The following is a 21,489-nucleotide window of genomic DNA, read 5'->3' on the forward strand; positions in this document are numbered from 1 at the left end:
GCAGCCTGTCCTTCCATCCAAAATCAGGGTCCTTTCGACGTTCAGTCTCCACCTTGAATCTTCAACGGCATCACTCAGCTACCTGCGACCACCGTTACCACTCACCTCGGAACGCAACACGATGTCGGGCGCCGGCGCGAGGGCGACCTCCTCCGCCATCTCTTCCGCTTCCTCCTCCAAGCTTGCCCAAATCCCAGGCTGGTCCATCATCGCGCGCTATTCGCGCTCGCACCGCAAGTCCACGTTCCTCATCGGCGTCTTCACCGGACTCGTTCTGGGTCTTGGCTCCATCACTTCGGTCTTCTTCCTTGCCGAGCGACGCGAACGTCGACGTCGACGCCGAAAGCTGCGCTCGTACGGTCTCGACGATGAGGACGAAGAAGAGCGACGGCGGCGGGAGCTCCGGGGGCGCGATCCGATCCAGATCCGCTCTGGGCAGGTGGTGCGCGGCATCGAGGGGTTGATCGGCAACACGCCGCTGATGCGGATCAACAGTCTTTCCGATGCGACGGGCTGCGAGATCTTGGGCAAAGCCGAATTCTTGAACCCGGCGGGTTCGCCCAAGGACCGAGTGGCGCTCCAGATCTTGAAAGACGCAGAAGAGGAAGGGTTGCTGTACCCAAACACGGGCAGCTGTATCTTCGAAGGGACGGTGGGGAGCACTGGCATCTCGCTCGCGACGCTGGCAAGAGCAAAAGGGTATCGCTGCTCCATCGTCATTCCCGACGACGTGGCGCGGGAGAAGGTGGAGCTGCTCGAAAAGCTCGGCGCAGAGATCCAGTCCGTTCGCCCACGCGGCATCGTCGACCCACGCCACTTCGTCAACGAAGCACGCTCGCGCGCAGAAGCATTCGGCGACGTCGAACTTGTCGGACCACACCCTACCGATTTCAGCACCTCAGGGTACGCAGGCTCAGACGGCGGCCAGGGCGAGGGATACGTGCATCGCGACGACCTCGTGGTCTCCTCCAAACGATCGTCCTCGCGTCAAGGCGCAGACGAGGTGGTCAACGAAACCCAAGCACGCGGCTTCTTTGCAGATCAATTCGAGAACCCGTCCAACTTTTGGGCGCATTACAACGGTACAGGGCCCGAGATCTGGCGTCAGACCGGAGGGCTGATCGATGCATTCGTCGCAGGTGCCGGCACAGGTGGGACGCTGTCAGGCTGCGCAGCCTACCTCAAACGTGTCTCGTGCGACCCGGACGAGTCGAAAGAGGGTGGTGGGTTCATTCGCAGAGCAGGCTCGGCATCCGAGGTCAAAGTCGTGCTGGCAGACCCGCAAGGCAGTGGACTGTACAACAAGGTCAAGTACGGCGTGATGTACAGCTCGACCGAGGCCGAGGGCAAGCGAAGACGACATCAGGTGGATTCGGTCGTGGAAGGCATCGGCATCAATCGGATCACGAGGAACCTGCAAATGGGACTGCAGTGCATTGACGATGCTGAGCAGGTCAGCGACGACGAAGCTGCGAGGATGGGGCGGTTCTTGATTCTCAATGACGGTCTTTTCCTCGGCTCTTCGTCGGCAGTCAACTGCGTCGCTGCGGTCCGTACAGCGCTCAAGTTGAAGCGTCAACGTGGTAGCGATCCGCCTCCGGTCGTCGTGACGGTGCTCTGCGATTCTGGATCGCGACATCTGTCCAAGTTCCACAACAACGACGCCCTGACTCGGCTAGGTGTCTCTGACGCTGGCAGCAGCGACATCACAGACATCCTCGAGTCGATCGGCTAAATCCTGTGCGCTATATGGATGCATTTCATGTCGTTGCAACACGATACTCGCTGAACAAGTACTCGGCCAACGCCTTGTGCTCTTTCCACTGCCACTCCTTTGCCTCCTTGACATCCCTTTGAGCCGCACACGCTGTCGTGGCGCCCTTGGAAGTGACTCTCTCTACCATGTCGACAAACTGCTTTGCGCCAACTTTGCCGTCGAGCTTCTTCTCGGCGTACAGCTGGCCGAGGAACGGATGGGAAAACTGGTTGAGCCACCATTTCGAGTTCCAGAAGTCGCCCTCGCGGCGGTGCAGGATGGAATGGAGGAGGTTCGAGTCGCGATTGCTGTCATCGTCCTGGACAAGTGTATGTGCCGCATCGATGTCGTCGTTGAGCAGGTGGAGAATGCCGCGCACAGGGATGGGTGCGTCGAGCGAAGAGATGGCTGGCCTCAGGTCGGGTGAGTATGGCTTTTGAGGCCGCAGATGAGGCAGTGACTCATGCTGACCCCGCCTGAGGAGCACGTGTAGCTCAGGTGGTAGAGCATGTGATGATGATGGCGACATGCTGTGAATAGGGCTGTGGTAGTATCGATGGCAAGAAAGGATGGTGTTTCGAAGGATCAGCGTGGGGGTCAAAACGCCGCACGACTCAGCAACTCAGCTCGAAACCTCCACCTGAATTTTGCTTGAAGGTGTTAAACCAGCGCATTTCTCTGGGAAGCTTGATCCCGCGGCTAAGCAGGTGAATCGATGCAGGCGGTTCTACGATCTTCACTTTGCCGAACCGCCAGGCACATGTTTCGAATCAGCAGCACACGCCTTTCTTGACCCCTGAAAGGCGATAATGCCTGGTCTTGGGTCAGATGATACACCGTTGACCCACTCGTGTCATCCAGGCTGTCTTTCCGACGGAACAGCGACGCAGCGGCTCAAGACTGCGTATGGCGAGTGCTACAACTCGCTTGGGAACTAGCCTCTATCGCGCGGCACGTCAACGATTCATGCGTCGACATCATCAGCGTGCTTGCTTCCCGGCGGAATTGAACAGCCTCCTCTGCGCGCCCAAAATCCACTCGACCTGACCATCTGCACAGCCCTCCCATCTTCCACATGTCCAGCCTTCTGACCACCACCATCTCTGAACAGTAACAGTCATGGACGCAGCTCTGTCCAGCGCCCTGGCGCTATGCACCATCCTCTCGGGTCCGCTCTTGACCCTCTCGATCGCCTGCCTCAATGTCGGTATCTTGCTCAACCGCCGCGTCTCGCTCTACATCCCCACCGAGACGCTTGTCCTCCTCTGCCTCGTCTACGCCTTTCGCTATCGGGTCGTCTTCGATACCCTCTTTTCGCTCAACCACCTTGGTTACAAGCTCGACATGTTTGCTCTGCTGATGGCGACGCTCAACGTGCACATCGTCCAGCAGTCGACGAGCCTCCGCGCTACCACGAGCCGCGTCCAAGAGACGGCATGCGACGAGACGCAGATCGAGACGATGACGGCCGTCCTTGCGCAGCCTTCCTTCACCAAGATGAAGCACGAGCACATCATTGGCTTCAACGTCGTCCTCTTCCGCCGCACCGTCGTATGGACGCTCATCCCGGCGCTTTACATCGGAGACCGCTCGCTACTTTCGCGCGGTATGTCTCGTTGGTATGGCAACTCCATTGCGCCTTTTTGGGCCGATGCGTTCATCCAGCTCCACTTTGTGGTGGCCATGCTCGAGCTGAGCGCCGTACAGCTCCTCCTGAGCCGCATGTTGGCGCTCCGACGGGCGCAGGTACACCTCCTCCCGCCTCCCGAGGCCACGTTGACCGCTCATGGGATCACCCAAGAGGTGTGGAGCAGCAGGCTGCGCTCACCTACGGCCATCTGGGCTTTCGCATGGTGCACCCAGCTAGGCGCCGCACTCAGCCTGCCCGCGCTCATCGCGGGTGTAGTGCGCCAGGCCAAGAGGTCCGGGGAACTAGACGATATCCTGCTGTACAAGGCGACGGGCGCAGGCATGCAGGTTGTGTGCTTTGCGGCCTTCCTGCTGTTCTACCGCTACTGCGGGCGCGGGAAGATCCAGCTGCCGAGGGACGAGGAGAAGTAGGGACGCTGCAGAGGCTAACGAGGGCGCTCGCATCTAGCCTGTGCTTAGCAATGCTAATTTTTCAGACCTTGGCGTGTGCAAATACTGTGTTGTCATGAGGGAGAGAGATTGCGTCCCCCGGGAAAAGCCTGCGATGAGAAAAGCAGGTGCATGACTCGAGATGACGTTGCGAGATAGCGCTTGAAGAATGGCGATGGCAAACGATCTCAGGTAGCCCGCTGGTCCATGGTTCGGAAGACATCTCGCCGAACGCGTTATCTCGCCTGTGCGAGCTCGGATGCTATTTTAGTGTGAAGAGCAAGCGAGCCCCCCCGCGACTCCGCGGAAATCTCTCTCAGGCGGGGTGGACGGTCTCTGCAGTGCAGCTCCGATGCGTCGAGCGGGGGGCGTTCCTGAGCCTGCGGTCGAGTTCCTGAGCATGGCGGCTTGAGCTGCAGCCCGGCGGATCGGTTGGGTTTCCACATCCAATCGACGCTTATCCAGTCGAATAGCCCATATAAAGATGACACCCCTCGGCCGTCCCCGCGTCCGCCCTCACATCCTACATCCCTAACATTTCTATCATGGGCGGATTGACGTTTCCCATCCTTGCTCAGTACACCACCCCTGTCTCGCAGGTGCTGCTGGCGCTATGCGTGGTGCCTCTGGCGCTGACGGTGCGGCGAGAGGCGACGGTGAGTGTGTACATCGTTCCGCCGGTGTTGGTGGTGCAGTCTCTGTGCGCATTCCTACGCAGTTCGCTGCCCGCCAGCTTGCCCGGGTGGTTGCTCGAATGGGTATCGATCCTCGCGCCACTTGCTGTCGCATGGACTGTCATCCGTCGACGAGACAAATTGCTCTTCATGCAGCAGGACTCGTTGATCACGTCCAGCGAAGAGGCAGACAAAGTCGTCGACAAGAAATCACGCGAGTTGCCGGCGACGCCGTTCCTTGTGCTGCTCATCGCCTCGGCCGTCCTCATCTCGTTCTTCCTACCCACCTCGAGCCTGATCTACACCGTCAAGCGGTTGGCGGATCAAGAACCGTGGCAAGGGTCGTACCTCCTCGCCCTCCGAGTCCACGCCGCCATCCTAGCCCCCATCATCGACATCTACACCTTCCTCCCGCAGTACCTGCTCCTCCTCTCGCTCCACGCCATCTTGCCCATCCCCGCCCAACAGAAGCTCCTCTGTGGACCCATCACCCGGCGCGAGGCAGAGTCCATCGGACGCAACGGAGAGTGGAGCGTGTGGACCTGGTTGATCCTCTCCCAGCTCGGTCTGCTGGCAAGACTGCCCGGCCTCGCAGAGATCGCGATGCTCACCCAGGCCGATGAACAGGACGCGTGGATGATGCAGATCGCCTTCGGTTGCGTGACGCCCATCCTGTTTGTGTTGTTCCTGTTGGTCATTTGGTTGGCACCCAGGCGCCATTGAGCACCCGCTGGTCATTCTGTAGATCCAAACGTGCATTCAAAGTTGGGAATGATACTGTGTACATAACTGTGCAGAATCTATGCGTGATCACCTGGCCACCTCGGCTCCAAGAAAGGTCTTTCGGGCCTGCGCCTGTATAGCTCGCTCGATCTTGTCTTTGGCAGCGCCCCACTCTTCCTCCGCGATTGTGCCACCCCCCTGGACATCGTCCAAACACGACTCGATGTGCCCCATGAGCGACGTCGCGTTCTGCACGTCTTCGACCCTTCTCCCGGGCGCAGCACGGATCACGTCAGCGAGATAGGCGCCGATGCGATCGACGTCGCCCGCCCTTGGGCCCTTCTTGGCAAACGCAGTCACCCACTGACGGATGAGCTTTTCGACATCGGCGTAGCTGCTCAGTCCGCGGATGGATGGCGTATCTGCGACCTCCTTTGCATGATCGGCGGTACCAAAGAGGCGAGACTCGCTTCGGGGGGTGCGCCATCTTGGACGAGCGACGAGGTAGAGCGGAGGATTGCGTCGTGCTTCCTCTTCGTCCAGTCCTGCACCTTCTCCAACAAGGACTGATCCTTTCTTGACTGCGGGCCCGCCGTGCAGCGCCCGCATCCGCTCCTCGACCTGCCTTTGCGCGGCGATCTCGTTCTGCGCCGCTCGCAGCGTAGCCCGCCTCCGCTGCTCGGCCAGCGTCAGTTCTTCAAATGTGTTGCTCTTGCCCGCTTTGAACCGCGCCTTTTCCGACTTCTTCTGCTCCGAGTGATGCCGGAACATCTCTCGTTGCAGCTCGACCGGCAGGGCACGAAACACTTCGGCGTCGATGTCGAGAGCGATCAGCGCGTCGTCCGAGATCTTGCTTGGATCCATGGCTAGCACTGCATCGCGATCGACGATGGGCTGGTCGGGTGCGACATAGTTTCCTGCTTGTTGCAGCAGCCTGTGTACGACCCGCTTCTTGGTGGGCGATTCAGAGACGGATCGAAAGAGCGCGTTCCGCCGATCAGATAGCTTGGTGTCATGTCGAAGGAAGCTGGCGAGGGTAGATGTGGTGGCGTTCTTCTTGCGAGCTGCTGAAGTGGGAGTGCTCTCGACGGAAGACGGTCCAGACGACGCTTCGTGAGAGATGAAGCCAACCTGACGCTCAATCTCCTTTCGAACAGAGTCCGGGAGTTCGGCGAGGACGGCAGGATCGATCTGAGAGGCAGATGGCAGCATAAGCGCTTCGGCCATCGCGGCAGAGGGTGCCGCCTTGGCTTTTTGTGGTGTGGTCGGTGTCGAGCGCGGAAGCACCCTCGGCCTGCTTTGAGATCCGCTCTGCCCTTGAGATGGCAGAGGAGTCGCCATCGGCGTTCGATCTGCTGCATTCCTGCCAAGATCAGGATGATCGGTCGGGTCGAGGTCGAATGTGGATCCGAACTTGGCCTCGATTTGACGACGGTACTGCGTTGGAAGGGCGTCAAAGACGTCCGGATCGATTTGCGACTTGGAGGGCAGCATCAATTGCGTTGCTGGCGGCAGCTTCGAAAACCCATTAGTAACAGTCGATGGAGCCACAGTCGCCCCAAGTCTGTCATATGCACCGGGACGTCGCGGCGTTGCTGCTTCTGGACCCTTTTCGAACGATGCTGGAAGGTGGACTCCAGGCTCGTCGGCTTGTTCGACGTCGCTTGTTTCATCTTCTTTGCCGCCGTCGGCTGGGTAGGTTGGTGCGACCGGCATGGAAGGCGTCTTTGCTGGCCGCGTAGCAGATCCAAACTGGAGCACCGACTGACCGCCCTTGGGCTTCGCAGGAGACAGTGCATTGCCCTCTGCAGGTTCGAGCTTGTTGAGACTGATGGCGATCCCGCGCAGCTCCTTCGGATCCGCTCTGAGGTCTCGGATGAGCGGCCAAGCCGCTGCCCTGATGCGCACCTCATCGTCAATGGCAACGCCTCCAGGTCCGCTCACCTGGACGCTCCGGTGGTGTGTATCGCAAACGCCATGGCCGAGGAATTTGGGCGCTTCGAAGGGGGCTTCCTTCGCACGTACCATCACTTGCACTGAGACCTGCCTCCCACGCAGCTTGACAGCCCTTGCCCGCTGCGCCACTTCCTGGCACATGCCCGCCACAAAATTCTCGGCTTCCTGCTCGGTCAAAAAGCGGATGCCATAATTGACGTGCGAGCCGACCGATTGCCGAAGCTTGTTGCCCTCGAGCCGGTCGGCATCGACACCGTGCATCTTGTCCCAGATCATCTTGCCTTTCTTGGGCCCGAACTCGGCGACGAGCTTGCGCTCGCTCGTCTTGGCCAGGATTTCGCCAATATTGACCGTCTCGAAGAGCTCGCGCATGCGGTCGCGCAGGCTCCAGCCGATGCCGTGCAGATCATCGACGTCGAGCTCGTCCAGGAAGGGCTGCTTGACGTCATCCGTAAGATGAAAGGACCCGCCAGGTTTGGCTTTGCGAGTGGCGAGTCGAGCGACGAGAATGTTAGAGCCGATGCCAATACTGGCTTCGCACCCACAGCGCTCCCGAATCTCGTCTCGAAATGCCTCTGCTAGCTGCTTCTCCGCTGTCCAGACCTGACCCTGAGAGCCGAGGTGGTCGCGGTACTTTTCGTACAGCGAGCCGGCCGTGGTGTCGCCGTCGCGCATACTCTGCAGAAGCAAGCTGACATCAACGAGCGCCTCGTCTACCGATACGGCCTGAAGCGCATCCGAGTGTTCGAGCAGAAAGGTGTAGAACGTCAGGCTGATCGAGTCGTATGCCTCAAAATCGTAGGGGATCGTCTCGACCTGAGGACAAAGCCGCTTGGCCTGACCGAGGCTCATGCCGTTGCGGACACCAAATTCACGCGCTTTGTAGCTGCAGGAAGCGATCTCGGATGTGCTCGAAGACTGATTGTCTGCAGGTCGCTTTTCGTCCCCCTCCTTGGCAGCGGGGAGCCCGAAGCCGGTGCCGTGGCATACGACCACAGGTTTGTCCTGCAGATCTGGCCGCTTCCTCAGGCCAACGGCGACGAAAAAGCTGTCAAAGTCGATATGCATGATGACACGCTGAACACCCTTGGGCAAGTCAGAGCTGCCTAGCGGTCGCCCTGCTTCGCGAAGGGCGGAGCTGACCATGTCTTGCAGGCTGGTCTTCCAGGTGCTGAGATGATGGAGACGCGACTTGGCAAAGTAGCCGGCAAGGAAGCCTTCGCTGGTGGCAGTGTTCCTCTCTCTCCAGCTAGGACTTGCGAGCAGGCGCGCAGCGTGAGTGTTGGATGGTCGCGATGCGTAGTGTCCTCTGCTAATGGCGTTGGCCGCCTTTTTGGAAGCAGGGTCCGTTCCGATGCTGTAGTCGATCTTGTCCTTGGGTTTGGTTGGCGTCACGGTAGTTTCGTCGAGTGCCGGAGCTTCCTCTGTCGCACTGCTGGCAGCAGCATCAGGTGGATTCGTCCCGGCGGCGGTCTTTTCGGGCTCGGACGACCTTTGTTTCTCCCATACGGGAGGAGTCGATGGTTCAGACATCGGTATTGGGGAAAGCGGTTTGATGACGTGCTCCTCGCCGAAGCGGACTCCCTTGGAGCTTGCGGGCTTCTTGGCCGGCTCTGCCTGTGTCGGCTCGAGGAAGGGACGAGGTACGCTCTTTGATGCTTCTGACGGCGGCGGACCAGTCGCATTGCTTCTCTCGATGGGTACTTTGTCTTTGCGAGTGAAGCGATCCAAGAGATTGGTCTGGTTTGTGGGCTTGCCCCAAGGAGACTCGTCCTCGTCTCCAATCCGGGGAAGCTGTCTTGGCAGCTTTGCCGAACGATCGAGGTTGCGCCAGTCACCGAGTCCTTGCGCATTGTCCGATGCGGATTCGCCAGGCTTGCCGACCATGCTGATGGAGGTGTGTCCGTTCGACCCCGTGATGGCATCGCAGCGCCACTTGCGCCAATCCGCCTTTCTCCCCAGCTCGATGCTCTCCAAGATCCAACCGGGTAAGACCACCTTGTAGTCCTTGAATTCGATACGCTTCTTTGGTGTGAGGTTGGAGGCGACGATATGCGTGACTGGCGTCTTTTGATCGAGATAGGCCATGAGGTCGCCGCCGTGCAACACGAGCAAACGTCGTAGCTCGCTGTACGGAGGGTGAGTCTGGCCATTGATGTAGATGCAACAGCCCTTGAGGGCGTCCGAGCGCTTTCCTCCACTCTCTTCGATCTCTACTGCAAGTCCGTCCGGATTCTTGATGTTTGAATGGGTATCTTGGACGCGTAAGAGCGCTTCTTCCTCTTGCAGGAGCGAGGCTTCCTGCACCTTGAGCTTAGCACGCTTGTGTTTCATGTAGGAGCGAAAGTCGCCGTACTCGATCGGGTTGTATATTTCAGCTGCAAGATACTGCTTTTGAGGACCTTTGCTAGCTTCAGCTGTGCCGTCTGTTGGATGTGATTCCCCTGTTTCGCCCTTGGCTTCGGAATGCGTAGAGACCAGCATGCCGTGCTCGTCAACGCGGGAGCTGCGTAGATCATCGTCGTCCGGACCTTGTTCCAAGTCGGGTGGAGCGACCGTCGTCAGAGGTTTCTCATCGTCATCTTCATCGGCCCACTGCACCTTGCGCTTGCGAGCCGGACGCCGGCCCTCCCCACCATCCTCTTGTTTGACGCTCGCTGGCTGCATTGAGGGCGACGCTGAGTGTTCGTGCGCTATGCGCTGGGTATCCAAGAGAAGGCCAGAGTATGCCTCGAGGGCCATGTATCGCCATGCATGTCTACGGAGCAATGCAGGGCACCTCTAACGCCAGTAACACAGAAGTGGCAGACGATGTCGAGAAGGATGTAGAACTGATGAGGAAGCTTGACATGCGGCTCAGTCGTGCATTCGACCTGCATATCCTCCACCTCCAAAATTATCTAGCTTGTTAGGCCTTCGAAGACTGCGAAAGCCGGCTCAAATTCGCCGAAAGGAACCAAGTTTGGCCACAAAACACCGCTGTTCACATCACCACCACCATCCATCAACCCCCATCACTCGAGGCACCACCGCAACGCTCGGTTTCGTATGCAGGTGCCGTCACTCAGTCTAGGACTCCTATAGCTCGGCTGGGCCATTTCCAGCTGGCTGACCCCGCCGCTTCTCCGACGATCCGGCGTCTGGCAGCCATGGTTCATCTTACATTTGCCGACGATGGAGCGCGGCATCCACCGCCTTCCTCCCATCTCCGTCAGCACTCCTCCGATCAACGTCAGAGAAGATCACGCATCGTCTCGACCGCATCAATACCGCCCGAAGGGAGAGCCAGTCTGATCTCGAGCATCAGCAACCTCACCAACACCATCATCGGCACGGGCATGCTGGCCACCCCCGGCGCATTCAAGTACACTGGTCTGCTGCTCGGTGCCTTTCTCATCCTCTTTTGCGGTCTGAGCGCCGCTCTTGGGCTCTATCTGCTCACAAGATGCGCGGCGCGGGTGGGCGGGAGAAAGAACAGCTTCTTCACCATTGCCAGCCAAGCGCTGCCGGCGGGAGCGTGGTACTTCGACCTCGCCATCGCGCTCAAGTGCTACGGCGTCAGCATCTCGTACCTCATCATCTGCGGCCAGCTCATGCCTCAGGTCATCATCAGCTTCTTTAGAGCTTTCCACAGAGACATACATCAGATTCCGACGCTCTTTCTCGATCGCAGCTTTTGGATTCTCGCCCTCATCATCCTGCTGATCCCGTTGTGCTTCTTGCGCCGACTGGACAGCTTGCGGCACACCTCGTACCTCAGCCTGCTAGCAGTGTTCTACCTGGTCATCATTGTGCTCCACTACAGCTTCAGCTCAGACGCCAGAGCTTCCCTTCCCCCTAAAGGCGACGTCGAGATGATCAACGTCTCGTGGCATACCATCAGCATCTTCCCCGTCTTCGTGTTCGCCTTTACGTGCGCACAGAACATGCTCCCCGTCTATAACGAGCTCTTTCACAACGTAGAGGGTCGAGTCAACACCGCCATCGGCTCTTCCATCGGCACGGGAGGCGTGGTGTACCTCATCGTGGGCGTGCTGGGCTATCTCAGCTTCGGCGGCAATGTAGGCGATAACATCATCGCCATGTATCCGAGCACCAGCCTCTTTGTCTGCTTTGGTCGCGTCAGCATCATCATCCTCACCATCTTTAGCTACCCGCTGCAGGTGCATCCGTGCAGGGCGAGTCTCGACAAGGTGTTCTCTAAAGCGAGCACTCGGCAGCAGATGCTGGACGATGCGGCTGCTTCAGCAATTTCGACTCCGAGCGAGGTCGTCGAGCCGTATCGCGACAACGAGGATGAGGAAGAGGACGAGCGAGAGCCGCTGGCAAACGGTCACGCACCGCCCGAACCAGACCAGGAAATCCCACTCGCCAAATGGTGTCTCATGACAGCCGGCATCCTCAGCACCACCTTTGTCATCAGCCTGCTCGTCGACGACCTCTCCATCATCCTCGGCTTCGTCGGATCGGTAGGAAGCACCACGATCAGTTTTATTCTGCCCGGCGTGCTCTACGCGAGCCTGTTCCGGGACGAGCCCCAGTCAAGGCTGAGAAAGGCCGCCATCGCGTTGGCCGCGTGGGGCTGCGTGGTGCTCGTCGTCGCTTTGTCGGCGAATATTTTAAAGCTGATACATGCTCAGGTTCCCAATTCGCTCATTGTGACAAAGGTCACTGGTCGAGACTTGTTGTGGTAGACGATTCCTTTTTACGCATAGATGTGGGACGGCGTAGATCGCCAATAGACAGCTTTAATGTGGTTTTGCGTGGAACGATGTGTGTGGCGTACGATGATACATTGCTCTTCGTGCGGATGATGCACGAGACCTGCTCGAGTGAATGTGAGATGTGGGTTTGGCTTTCCCTGCGACCTAATGGAGTGGGTGGCAGAGTGTCAGAGTGGGTGCTCAAGCCTGTGCGTCGCTCTGCAGGCTTGCCGACCTGGCTCTACTGAGGAAGCTGAATGGTGCCGAAGAGGACGACGGGCTCTGCTGGTTCTCCGACCTGCTCCTGCCGAGGTAGCTGAATGGCGCCGACGAGGTCGACGGCGGGTATGCGTGGGTGTTGACCAGCGTCTCTAGATCGTCCTCGCGATCCACCCAGACGCACGTTTCGATCGAGACGGTGATGGTGTTGTCCTTACCCCGCTGCGGGTGGTTGGCGATGGAACGCTTCTCGCTCTTGTGCGAGCCAGTCGACGTGGAGTAGCGGAGTGTTGGTCGCGCCGCGCTCTCGGTTTGCGCCGCTCGCGCCGGTCTTGGCGAAGCAGGAACGGGGGACAGCGCTTGTCGAAAGGTGCGCATGAGACCTAGACTGTGCGTCGGTGGAGTTTCGTCCATCCGCGTCACACCAATCCCCGATACGGCGCGGAAGACGTCGTCAAACGTCAGCACGCCCGCCACCGCCGTCACCCACGCCGCCGTCAACAGCGCCGTGGTGATGCAGAAGGCAACGATAAACGTCACGTCCGGCGCAGGACTCGTGCCTCCCCACACCCTCTTCCAAGGACCGACGAAGAGGTACAGCGGTGGCACCGAAAAGGCAAACAGAGCAGCGAGGATGAGGAACATCTGAGAATGACCCACCATGACCATCATCCACGTCTTTTTGAAAGCAACGTAGCTGCTGCCGTGCAGATGCTTGGGTAGGCCGATGTGCCAGAGCGCACGAGCGAGGTGGAACGCACTCCGCTTGGAAGGCTGCTCAAAGTGTGGATCTGGGTAGATGGCAACGAGGTTGTCCATGAGGAAGATCTGATTGGGAATCGCGTACAGCACCAACATGGCGATGACCAGCACGATCAACACGATGTACGACGCCAGTGCCGCGCAGCAGAGTCGATAGATGTTGGCCATGTCGCACCAGGCCACTTTGACAAAGTCGAGCGACTCCGGTGTTGGAGCGCTAGCAAGCCACTCCTGGGTATGATGCTGGATCAGAACCGCGTCGAAGATGTTGTGCCCCGGCGCGCGGGTCAGCTGCCTCTGCCGACCGTTGAGGACCGTGATGATGACGTTGTAGACCACCATGACGACGCCGACGCCGATCATGAAGGTGTTCATCACCCACGCCGAGTGCGGCAGAGGCAGGTGCATCCAACCGAGGCTCCTTGTCGATGCCTCGCCGTTCTGCTTGGCGATGGTGAGGTTCGAGATGGGCGAGCGGGGTGAGCACGTGAGCACAAAGCTGTAAGCGCTGTAGAAGGCCCCCAGCGCAAGCGGCAGCCAAGGTAAGGGAATGAAAAAAAAGCCAGTCGGCAAAGCGCTTGCGGTTCATCTCGATGAAGAGCATCCAGCTGCAAAAGACGGCCCAGCCGAGCAGGTACACCGAGATGAGCGTCAACATCCACCAGATGGCGTTGGGGACAATGAAGGTTCCGTACGGAGTCCTGCGGAGGGTGATGATGTGCGTGTCTCTGACGCGACCCTTTTTGAGCATCACCGAGGCGCAGATGAGAAACGTGATGACGCTCTGTATGATGTCGAGGAGCATGTAGACCTCGACGGCTTTGTTGGAAGGAGGCCGGACGACGACATTGGCGTACTAGAGCAGCTGCGCATTGGTCTCGTAGTGGATCGGATAGACGAGCTGGTCGACGGTGATGGTGCGAAACAGATACGGTACGTGAACCATGTTTGGCTTGCACGGGGAGAGAGAGAAAGGCGGGGGCAAAGCAAAAAAGGCAGGTACGGGGAAGCAAGACGGACGCTGTGAGGAGCGGAGCAACTGTCGCAGCTCAGAAGGTCCGCTTGTTCATATATGTTTGCATTAAGTGTCGTTTCTGAGCGCTTGAAGCGCGCAGCAAAGCAGTGTCGAGGGAGCGGAGCCGTGAGCCATCTCTTCTTCCCGTAGAGAGCCTGACGAATGTACCGTTGCTCGCAGGCAGCAGGGATTCGTTCCGACGGATTCTATGGATTGAGCTCGCCTAATGCAGTCCGCTGTCTTCAGCATTGTCGCGACAGAACGACGAGACGCTCGTCATGAACAATTCGCTCTTGGCAGCGAATCATCTGCACGCCCCGCTATGACCTCTGTGCGTGCCATTGTGCTTTTCGTTGTGCGACAAAGAAGAGATTCGCCGTGGCTGCGAAGGGTCTGTTCCGATGATCTGCCGAGCGAGGATGCGAGGACTTCGCTTCGACGTCTGAATGGAACGGTTGAACGACGAATGTGAACTAGCACATCGTAGACAAAGAGCGGTGACAAGCGATACGGGATCCATAGCGGGGAGACCGATCCATTGTTGTACGTACGTAAAGCTGGCCTCGTCGCGTTGTGACTCGGTGCACATCCAGCCGTCTGTCGCGACGCTGCTACTCGGATACATTCTACCATCCGATCCGGAAGCTGCGCCTCGTACAACGCCCACAAGGCAGCTCTTGACAGCTGATCGCGGCGCGTGGCGCGAGAGGCGTATGGTGCTAGGCAAGGAACGTCGAGAGGAAGCGAGTTAGCGACTGGCGCGTGATCAGCAGCGTACAAGTGGAAAGTCAGCCGAGACGATCCGAGCGTGGGGATGGTGGAGACAAGACGAACGTCGGCAGGGTGTTGACAGCCAGACAGCAAGAGGCGTGCAGACGAGTGTTGCTCCTAGATCGGTCACACAATTGAGCGGGTCTTGTCTCGAGGCGAGGCGATCCAAGCGTAGCGAAGCGCTTCTCGCAAAGAATGACAGCGGCGACATTCGCACGTAGAGAGGACCCCGCTTCTGCAGGCTTCTCCGCCCATTGTGCGGTGTTCGGTAGTGTCTGCTAGCACGCCGTCGCTCACGGTCGCAGAGCGTGCATGCCCAAGTCGGCCGGTTCTCAGCGCTGCAGCGTGCCTCTGACTAGTCTGGGAACGCCGCATTTGCCGAGACTAGCACCTTGTCAGCCTGTCAAGACCTTGGTCATTGTCATTATGCTGCATCCTTCTTTTGTCCAGAGCAGGCGCAGATCGGATCATGATCGGCGGTGCGCACTTGGTCCTTGACTCTGTGGACACAGATTGATTTCGCAGATGCGCGTCGCGTCTGCCGGCACTGGTGGCGTGGCAAGGTGGCAAGCAAAGCTCGTCGACATCTTTGGTGAACTTAACGGGATTGCCGCCGGCGGTGCTCGCAATGAAACGTGGCTATGCCGTGGGTAAAAAGTGGCGTGGGGGCTGCCCACTACTGGCTAAGTCACCGATGGGTGCTGTCAGCAGCCTCGTCTGGCTTGGCATGACAAGAGTCAGTCACGAGTGGCCTGAGAAAGCGGCAAGGCTGCTAAGCGAACCGAAAATCCGAAAATTCCTGAGAAAAAAGGAGGGTCTGCTGACAGGTCACTCCGCGTTTGGCTGGTGCAGAAGCTCACCAAGGCACGCGGACAAACAGCTTTGACTCACAAAGGTCACACGGTCCACAGTCATCTTTGAGCAAAAGCATCCACACCGCCTTCGGCTCGTCCGTGTCCTTCTTCATTACTTCGCTCTCGTCTCGGTCGCCACCATCGCTCTTTCTCCTTCATCTCTGGCTGCGTCCTCTCGTCTCGTATACCCACGCAACATGGTCTGACGCCGATTCAATTAGCGGATCGCCACTGCACACGCTCCCACATCTGGCGTTTGTCTCGCCCACACCCCACCTCGACCCACATTGCTTCCCCGCAACCCCAAGCTAGTCCGATTTCACACTCTTTCGCCTGTCTCTTTGGACACCGTTCGTGGTAAGATCTCTTGACCGCTTCCATCTCGCATCTTTGCGCACACATCACCTTCCGTCACCCGATTGTCACCCGTACCGCAGCTGCATCGAACACCGCTACGAGGGATCCTGCAACGCCAGCATCATCCAAGTCCGAGCCCCTCACTTCGCGCAAGTCACATAAAGCCCAGGATCTCTTCCGCGACAGGTCCCTGCCATCCAACCACCACGCCAACATGCGCGCCATCGCTCAGATCGTCCACTCCTCCTTTCGCCGCGTCGAGAATGCCGCCGACTGGCTCACCGGTCGTGCCGGCCCCGTCTTTGTTGCTATCTGCCTCATCCTCGTAGGTGGAGGAGTGTGGACCTTCTTCACTACCATGTTCTTGGAACTCGCTCCCGTCCCAACAGAGCTCGCCAACCTCTTCCACACCTATTCGCCAGCACACATCTCCTTAGGCCTCGTTCCGACCTTGTTCGACTCCACCCTCAAGGATCCCATCGCAACCCTGCGCTTCTTTTCATGGCTCCTCTTCTGCCTCTTCATCGTCTACAGCATCGCCTGGCACTACTACATGGCCTGCACCGTCCCACCAGGTTCCGTCTCCGAAGGGCTGGGCGATTCCGTGCCCGAGCGAAGAAGCGGTCCCGGCAGCCACATCTGGTGGGCGAGGTACAGAAGCAGAGCAGCCAAAGCCTCTGGCCCCAAGCTGCACCACCTCAGCTCAGCAGACAGTCACGTCATGGCGCACGGGCAGCCCGAAGCGGCCGCACCCGTCCGAGTCTCGTCCGTAGCCGACCTCAACAAGCTCAATCAGGCCTTGGACGGGCTCGACAGCAACCGCGCAAGGTCAGCTTCCCTCAGCGCTGCGCTCAAACCGTCTCCCTCTGTCAATGCATCCTTCTCGTCTTCGCATCGATCTTCCTCCAGCAGCGAAACAGGCACGCCTCGCAACTACCCCAGGAGCGACCTTCCCCTGTCCATACACGACGTCACCCCCAGCCTCGCAACAACGCCGGCACGCCTGGATCCCGAGCCGTCTACCAACTCGTACTTTGCTCGAGGTACCCGTCAGAGCCAAGAGAGCATCGAACGCGACTCTACCGCTGCCGCGCCTGCAGCGGAGCCCCTGGCGGAAGTCGAGATCGACGAGGACGACGAAGACCTCTTCCCCTTGGCCGGCATGTGTCACAAGTGTCCCAAGATTCCGCTCGTCAAGGCGCTCAGCGTGCTTCCACCCGAGCTGCGCAAGATCGAGAAACAGCTCCGCACCAACAAGCCTTCGCAGACCTTCACCTCCAAGTTGTCCTCCGAGGATGTCGATGAAGGCGAAGCCGAGGTCCGACGATGGCTAGGCGATGCCGCGTCCGAAAAGCTCGTCGCCCCTCCCAAACCTGAACGCTCCCACCACTGCCGCGCATGCAAGTCGTGCGCGCTCAAGTTCGACCACCACTGTCCCTGGCTCAACCAGTGCGTCGGTCTCGGCAACGAGCGCTATTTCGTGCTTTTCATGGCCTGGCTCAGCTTTGGCTGCGGCATTGTCGTCTACTCGGGCTACGGCGTCGCGCGGCGGTCGCTCAGCTGGAGTGTGCAGTGGAACTACCCGTATACACCGAGGGTGATGGTGATGCTGCTGTTCATCCTCGCGCTCGTCATGGGCTTCGCGCTCGCGGTCATGGCCGGCTGGCAGATGATCATGGTCAGCAGAGGAGAGACGAGCGTCGAGTCGCAAGACAACGCGCACTACCGCGAGCTGGCCAGCAGGCGCGGACAGGAGTTCATCAATGTCTACGACGTCGGCTGGCGTCGCAACATCGAGCTCTTCTTCAATGTCGGGCCTGGATCGCCGTACAGATGGTACACGATCTTGCTGCCCATAAGAGTGCCGCCGTACTCGGACGGATGGCACTTTGCGAAGCGTCGTGGTCTCAATGGGAAGCATGCCGGCATTGAGCTTCAGGAACAGCTTACGGATGAGGAGTTTGAAGATGAGCACTACGAGGCGGATCAGAAGGCGGCAGGGAAGGGCAAGGGCAAGGATGCGGCGACCAAAGCGTCGTCTTAGTCGATCAACCTCAAAAAGTGTCTGCGAAGCAGTCTGCAACGGTCCACACTGTCACGAATGTATACCCCAATTTCAATGTCTTTTGTAGCCAAAACCGCGTGCGTTGTGCACCAGCTCATCCTCGAACACACAACTCGGGCAAGGCCACACGAAGTGAGTATCCCGTTCCCTTGGTGTCGAATGCCGTAGCTCAATCTGTTCGTCATGATGGATTGCTGGGAGCTATCAAGTACACATCGTCCGTCTCACAGCTTTGCGTCGTCCCTCGACGGCAGCACCCACCCAGCCTTTCGGATCGCCGTCTCGTTGATCTCCCCAACATTCCTGAACCCAGCTACGTTCATCAAGATATCAAACTCGGCGAGCAGACTCCTCATCACGTGCCGCACCCCCTCCTCGCCCTGAATCGACAGTCCGTAGATCCACAATCTACCCACCATCACCGCCTTGGCTCCCAGCGCTAGGGCCTTGAATGCGTCGCTGGCGCCTCTCACGCCGGAATCGAACAGGATCTCCATGTCCTTGCCCACAGCAGCGACGATCTCGGGTAGCGCTTCCAAACTCGAAATACTCCCATCGACCTGACGACCCGCATGCGTAGTCACGACGATCCCATCGCACCCGACCTCCCTCGCCTTGATCGCGTCTTCCGCCGACAAGATCCCCTTGAGCAAAAACGGTTTGCCTCCTGAAATGCGCTTCCAGGTTTCGATGACCCAAGGCATTTTGTCCCAGCTGAAGGCTTTACCGTGCCAGATCTGGTCGATCCACGTCCTCCCCGCCGCCTTGATATCCTTCTTCGCATCGATCCCCCGTTCCTGCAGGATTTTGTTGAACACTGGGTCGCTGAGACCCATATCGTTTCCCACCCCCTTATAAAACCCGTAGTTACCAAGCGAGACGTCGAGGTGGCGCCATCCCAGTTGCCACGTGTCCAGGGTCAACATGCATACGTCGAACCCACTGTCCCAGGCGCGTTGAAGCAGCGATACGGCAAGATCATCTTGATGCGGCAGATAGAGTTGGAACCATCGTAGACCGTCGGGATGCTGAGCACCTTTACCTTCCTTCAATCCCGATTCGGCTCCTTGACGGTTCGCCGCCCCCGCATCTTCGATGGCAACACTCCCCGCAGTGGACAGCGTATACGGTAGCCCAAGTTCACCTGCCACCTTGGCTACGGCGATCTCGCCCTCTGGGTGGTAGATCTTATTAATCCCTACGGGCGAGAAGCAGATGGGTGCGGCGAGGGTTTTGCCGAACAAGGTGGTGGTGGTGTCCCGGTGTGTCGTGTCAACGAGCATTCGTGGGATGATGTTGTATGTATCAAAGGCGGTACGGTTGCGAACGTGCGTAGTGCCCAGACCGGCGTTGCACGAGGCATAGGACCAGCCGCCGGCGGTGAGCCGTTCGCGTGCGAGACGCTCGAGCTCCTCGGGATGCGTGTTGAAGGGCGGCAGCTGGTTGTCCTTCGTACCGCGCTCGAAGCATTCTCGTTGGTAGAGCGCCCAGTGCGGCGTGCTGCGCTTGGGAAGGTTGGTCGGGTCCATTGTGATCGTTTGGGATGGGGATCAAGTCAATTGGATCGGAGGTAAGCGTCACCCCGTGATGGCGGATCAAGTACAACAAGGATTATATACCCCGCCGGTCACCCTCCCAGCAATCCGGGCAGCTCACGCTTCACATCCCCAATCTCACTCACACTGCAGCCCCGCGAACAGAGCTCGACATGTCGTCAGCACCCACACTGCCGCCCGAAGGATGACAGCTTTCCCCGCACCGATCTGGCTGTTCTCGGTGACTAAAAAACTTGCGACCTTCTCCACATTTTTTCGAGGCCACGATTTCCGCACTTTTTTTCGGCATCTTTAAGCGAGTCTCGTTCTGACAGATCTGTTCGCCGCCAGTGACGTGACGTTCGCCGGCGGATCTGGGTTAGCTCCTCAGACTGCCAACCGCGGAGCCACTTTGGCGATGCATCGAACAGGCCCGGAATCCGAATTTGACGGATGTATGAGTTGGCGGGATCAACACTAAAGCCGCGATGAGTGAGAGCTAGGAAACAGCCTGGGTGGGTCGCAAGATGACCTGCTGACCGGCGAAGGTCCAGCTGCGCGCAGGAATGCCTTTTACCCCTTTGGATCTCGCATTCGTCTTGACGACTGACCGCAGACCGTCGTCATTAACGTTCTTGACCAGCGCCGATCCATCTAGCCCAACGAAAGGATCCCGATCCTCCGGCTTCTCCTGCTCCTCCTTCTCCGCCTCGCCGCTCACCATCTCCACTGCTTTCGGCCGTACCAACTTGGTATGCTGTTTCACCTTGTGCGTCTTCATGTCGAGACTCAACACTTTGGCTGTTCTCTGGGCATCGCTTGCGATAGCTTTGGCCTTTTGCAGTGCGCCATGCTTGCCGATCACCGGGCCTGCGTGCGGGACTCCATTTGATGAAGTGGGGGGAACGGCTTCCATGCCAAGCTTGGGGAACAGAGCCGCTTCCTCTTCTCTCGCAGTGCGCGCCGAGGTCTTGTTGAGCTTCTTCTGCTCTCGTTGGATTTGGATTTGAAGGAGTTGCTGCTCGAAGAGGATCTCGCGCTCGGCGGTGAGCTTGGCGACGAGGTCGGAGCGCGCTGCAGCGCCCAGTAACGGTGAAGCGGAGCAAGACGGGCACGAGGACAGAGGGCTGAGCGGAGAAGGGTGAATCGCAGAGCAGAGGATGAGCCCGCACGAGTAGCAGAGCGGTGCATAGGGCGCGAGTGCGTGCCGACGGCCTTGGCAGAAGCACATCTTGCGGTTGATCGTGGTCGATGAAGAAGCTTCTGAGCTGGAAGAGAGCGTCGAAGTCAGCTCCTCGACGACGGCATCGATAGCGAGCATCTCGGCGGTTGGTGGTGGGGATGGCTGCGATTTGGCGTGGGAACCTGAGGCTGATGATGGGTGATCGTCGAGGTCCATGAGAGCGGCAGCTGCAGCTTCGGAGTCATGAACAGCCTCTCCAGCTGTTGCAACGGGCTGAATCTTGGGGTCGCTTTCTATCGGCATCGCGTCCTTGACCGGCTGCTTTCCCTTCTTACCCCTACCTGTTCCCGCAAAAAACTCGTCTTCCCCCTGCTTCTTCCTATACACCGTCCCCATCCCGCCAAAGGCCTCTGAGAGCCTCGCCATCTGCCCCTGCTCATCTTCTCCCGTTCCCTCCACCTTCCTCGGCGCCATTGTCTGCCCAATTCCCGCGCGCTCGGCCAGCGTCTTCTTCCCGCGCTTCTTCTGTGTTCTCGACCCCAGTGCTGGACTAGCCGACCTCGGCGTAGCTGATGCTGAAAGAGTGGGTGTCGTTGAGCCACTCGCACTAGCCTGCTGCCGAAAGCGCGAGCGGACAAAGTCGCGGACGAACGACTTGGCTAGCGGCGTATCGGTGCCGACGAGACCCTGCAGGTGGGTGCGCAGCGAGGATTCATCGTCGAACGAGTCGAGGAAGGGGATGATCTGTGTCTTGACCGTCTCCTTGTCCAGACCAAGCAGCGAGACCAGCTGCTCGGTCCATACTGGGCTGCTTTTCGCCATGTTGCTAAGGAGAAG

The 21,489-nt window shown here is 58.8% G+C and overlaps 10 protein-coding genes across 10 annotated transcripts; 5 read left to right on the top strand and 5 right to left on the bottom strand.

Annotated features, from left to right (window-relative positions):
* Positions 1 to 121: 121 nt before the first annotated feature.
* PSEUBRA_006126 (Tryptophan synthase beta subunit-like PLP-dependent enzymes superfamily) lies at positions 122 to 1,735 on the top strand (the record flags this gene model as incomplete). Its single annotated transcript, XM_016439499.1, has 1 exon — positions 122 to 1,735. The coding sequence occupies one exon, from the start codon at positions 122 to 124 to the stop codon at positions 1,733 to 1,735; it is 1,614 nt and encodes a 537-aa protein (XP_016289810.1).
* Positions 1,736 to 1,760: 25 nt separating this feature from the next.
* PSEUBRA_006127 (uncharacterized protein) lies at positions 1,761 to 2,285 on the bottom strand (the record flags this gene model as incomplete). Its single annotated transcript, XM_016439524.1, has 1 exon — positions 1,761 to 2,285. The coding sequence occupies one exon, from the start codon at positions 2,283 to 2,285 to the stop codon at positions 1,761 to 1,763; it is 525 nt and encodes a 174-aa protein (XP_016289811.1).
* Positions 2,286 to 2,875: 590 nt separating this feature from the next.
* Positions 2,876 to 3,817, top strand: PSEUBRA_006128 (uncharacterized protein; the record flags this gene model as incomplete). The annotated part of the gene is made up of 1 exon (XM_059465700.1): positions 2,876 to 3,817. The coding sequence occupies one exon, from the start codon at positions 2,876 to 2,878 to the stop codon at positions 3,815 to 3,817; it is 942 nt and encodes a 313-aa protein (XP_059321731.1).
* Positions 3,818 to 4,380: 563 nt separating this feature from the next.
* PSEUBRA_006129 (uncharacterized protein) lies at positions 4,381 to 5,232 on the top strand (the record flags this gene model as incomplete). Its single annotated transcript, XM_059465701.1, has 1 exon — positions 4,381 to 5,232. One exon carries the CDS (start codon positions 4,381 to 4,383, stop codon positions 5,230 to 5,232), a length of 852 nt encoding a protein of 283 aa, XP_059321732.1.
* An 87-nt stretch (positions 5,233 to 5,319) lies between these two features.
* PSEUBRA_006130 (DNA-repair protein, UmuC-like protein) lies at positions 5,320 to 9,855 on the bottom strand (the record flags this gene model as incomplete). The annotated part of the gene is made up of 1 exon (XM_016439512.1): positions 5,320 to 9,855. One exon carries the CDS (start codon positions 9,853 to 9,855, stop codon positions 5,320 to 5,322), a length of 4,536 nt encoding a protein of 1,511 aa, XP_016289812.1.
* A 482-nt stretch (positions 9,856 to 10,337) lies between these two features.
* Positions 10,338 to 11,882, top strand: PSEUBRA_006131 (Amino acid transporter, transmembrane; the record flags this gene model as incomplete). Its single annotated transcript, XM_016439493.1, has 1 exon — positions 10,338 to 11,882. One exon carries the CDS (start codon positions 10,338 to 10,340, stop codon positions 11,880 to 11,882), a length of 1,545 nt encoding a protein of 514 aa, XP_016289813.1.
* A 210-nt stretch (positions 11,883 to 12,092) lies between these two features.
* Positions 12,093 to 13,818, bottom strand: PSEUBRA_006132 (uncharacterized protein; the record flags this gene model as incomplete). The annotated part of the gene is made up of 2 exons (XM_059465702.1): positions 12,093 to 13,380; positions 13,730 to 13,818. The coding sequence occupies 2 exons, from the start codon at positions 13,816 to 13,818 to the stop codon at positions 12,093 to 12,095; spliced, it is 1,377 nt and encodes a 458-aa protein (XP_059320322.1).
* A 2,265-nt stretch (positions 13,819 to 16,083) lies between these two features.
* On the top strand, positions 16,084 to 17,913 carry PSEUBRA_006133 (Zinc finger, DHHC-type, palmitoyltransferase; the record flags this gene model as incomplete). Its single annotated transcript, XM_016439484.1, has 1 exon — positions 16,084 to 17,913. The coding sequence occupies one exon, from the start codon at positions 16,084 to 16,086 to the stop codon at positions 17,911 to 17,913; it is 1,830 nt and encodes a 609-aa protein (XP_016289815.1).
* A 245-nt stretch (positions 17,914 to 18,158) lies between these two features.
* On the bottom strand, positions 18,159 to 19,463 carry PSEUBRA_006134 (FMN-dependent dehydrogenase; the record flags this gene model as incomplete). Its single annotated transcript, XM_016439515.1, has 1 exon — positions 18,159 to 19,463. One exon carries the CDS (start codon positions 19,461 to 19,463, stop codon positions 18,159 to 18,161), a length of 1,305 nt encoding a protein of 434 aa, XP_016289816.1.
* A 505-nt stretch (positions 19,464 to 19,968) lies between these two features.
* Positions 19,969 to 21,474, bottom strand: PSEUBRA_006135 (Zinc finger, C2HC5-type; the record flags this gene model as incomplete). The annotated part of the gene is made up of 1 exon (XM_016439516.1): positions 19,969 to 21,474. One exon carries the CDS (start codon positions 21,472 to 21,474, stop codon positions 19,969 to 19,971), a length of 1,506 nt encoding a protein of 501 aa, XP_016289817.1.
* Positions 21,475 to 21,489: the final 15 nt, after the last annotated feature.

Source organism: Kalmanozyma brasiliensis, assembly GCF_000497045.1.
Source record: "Kalmanozyma brasiliensis GHG001 unplaced genomic scaffold PSEUBRA_SCAF8, whole genome shotgun sequence".
Taxonomy (NCBI): Eukaryota; Fungi; Basidiomycota; class Ustilaginomycetes; order Ustilaginales; genus Kalmanozyma; species Kalmanozyma brasiliensis.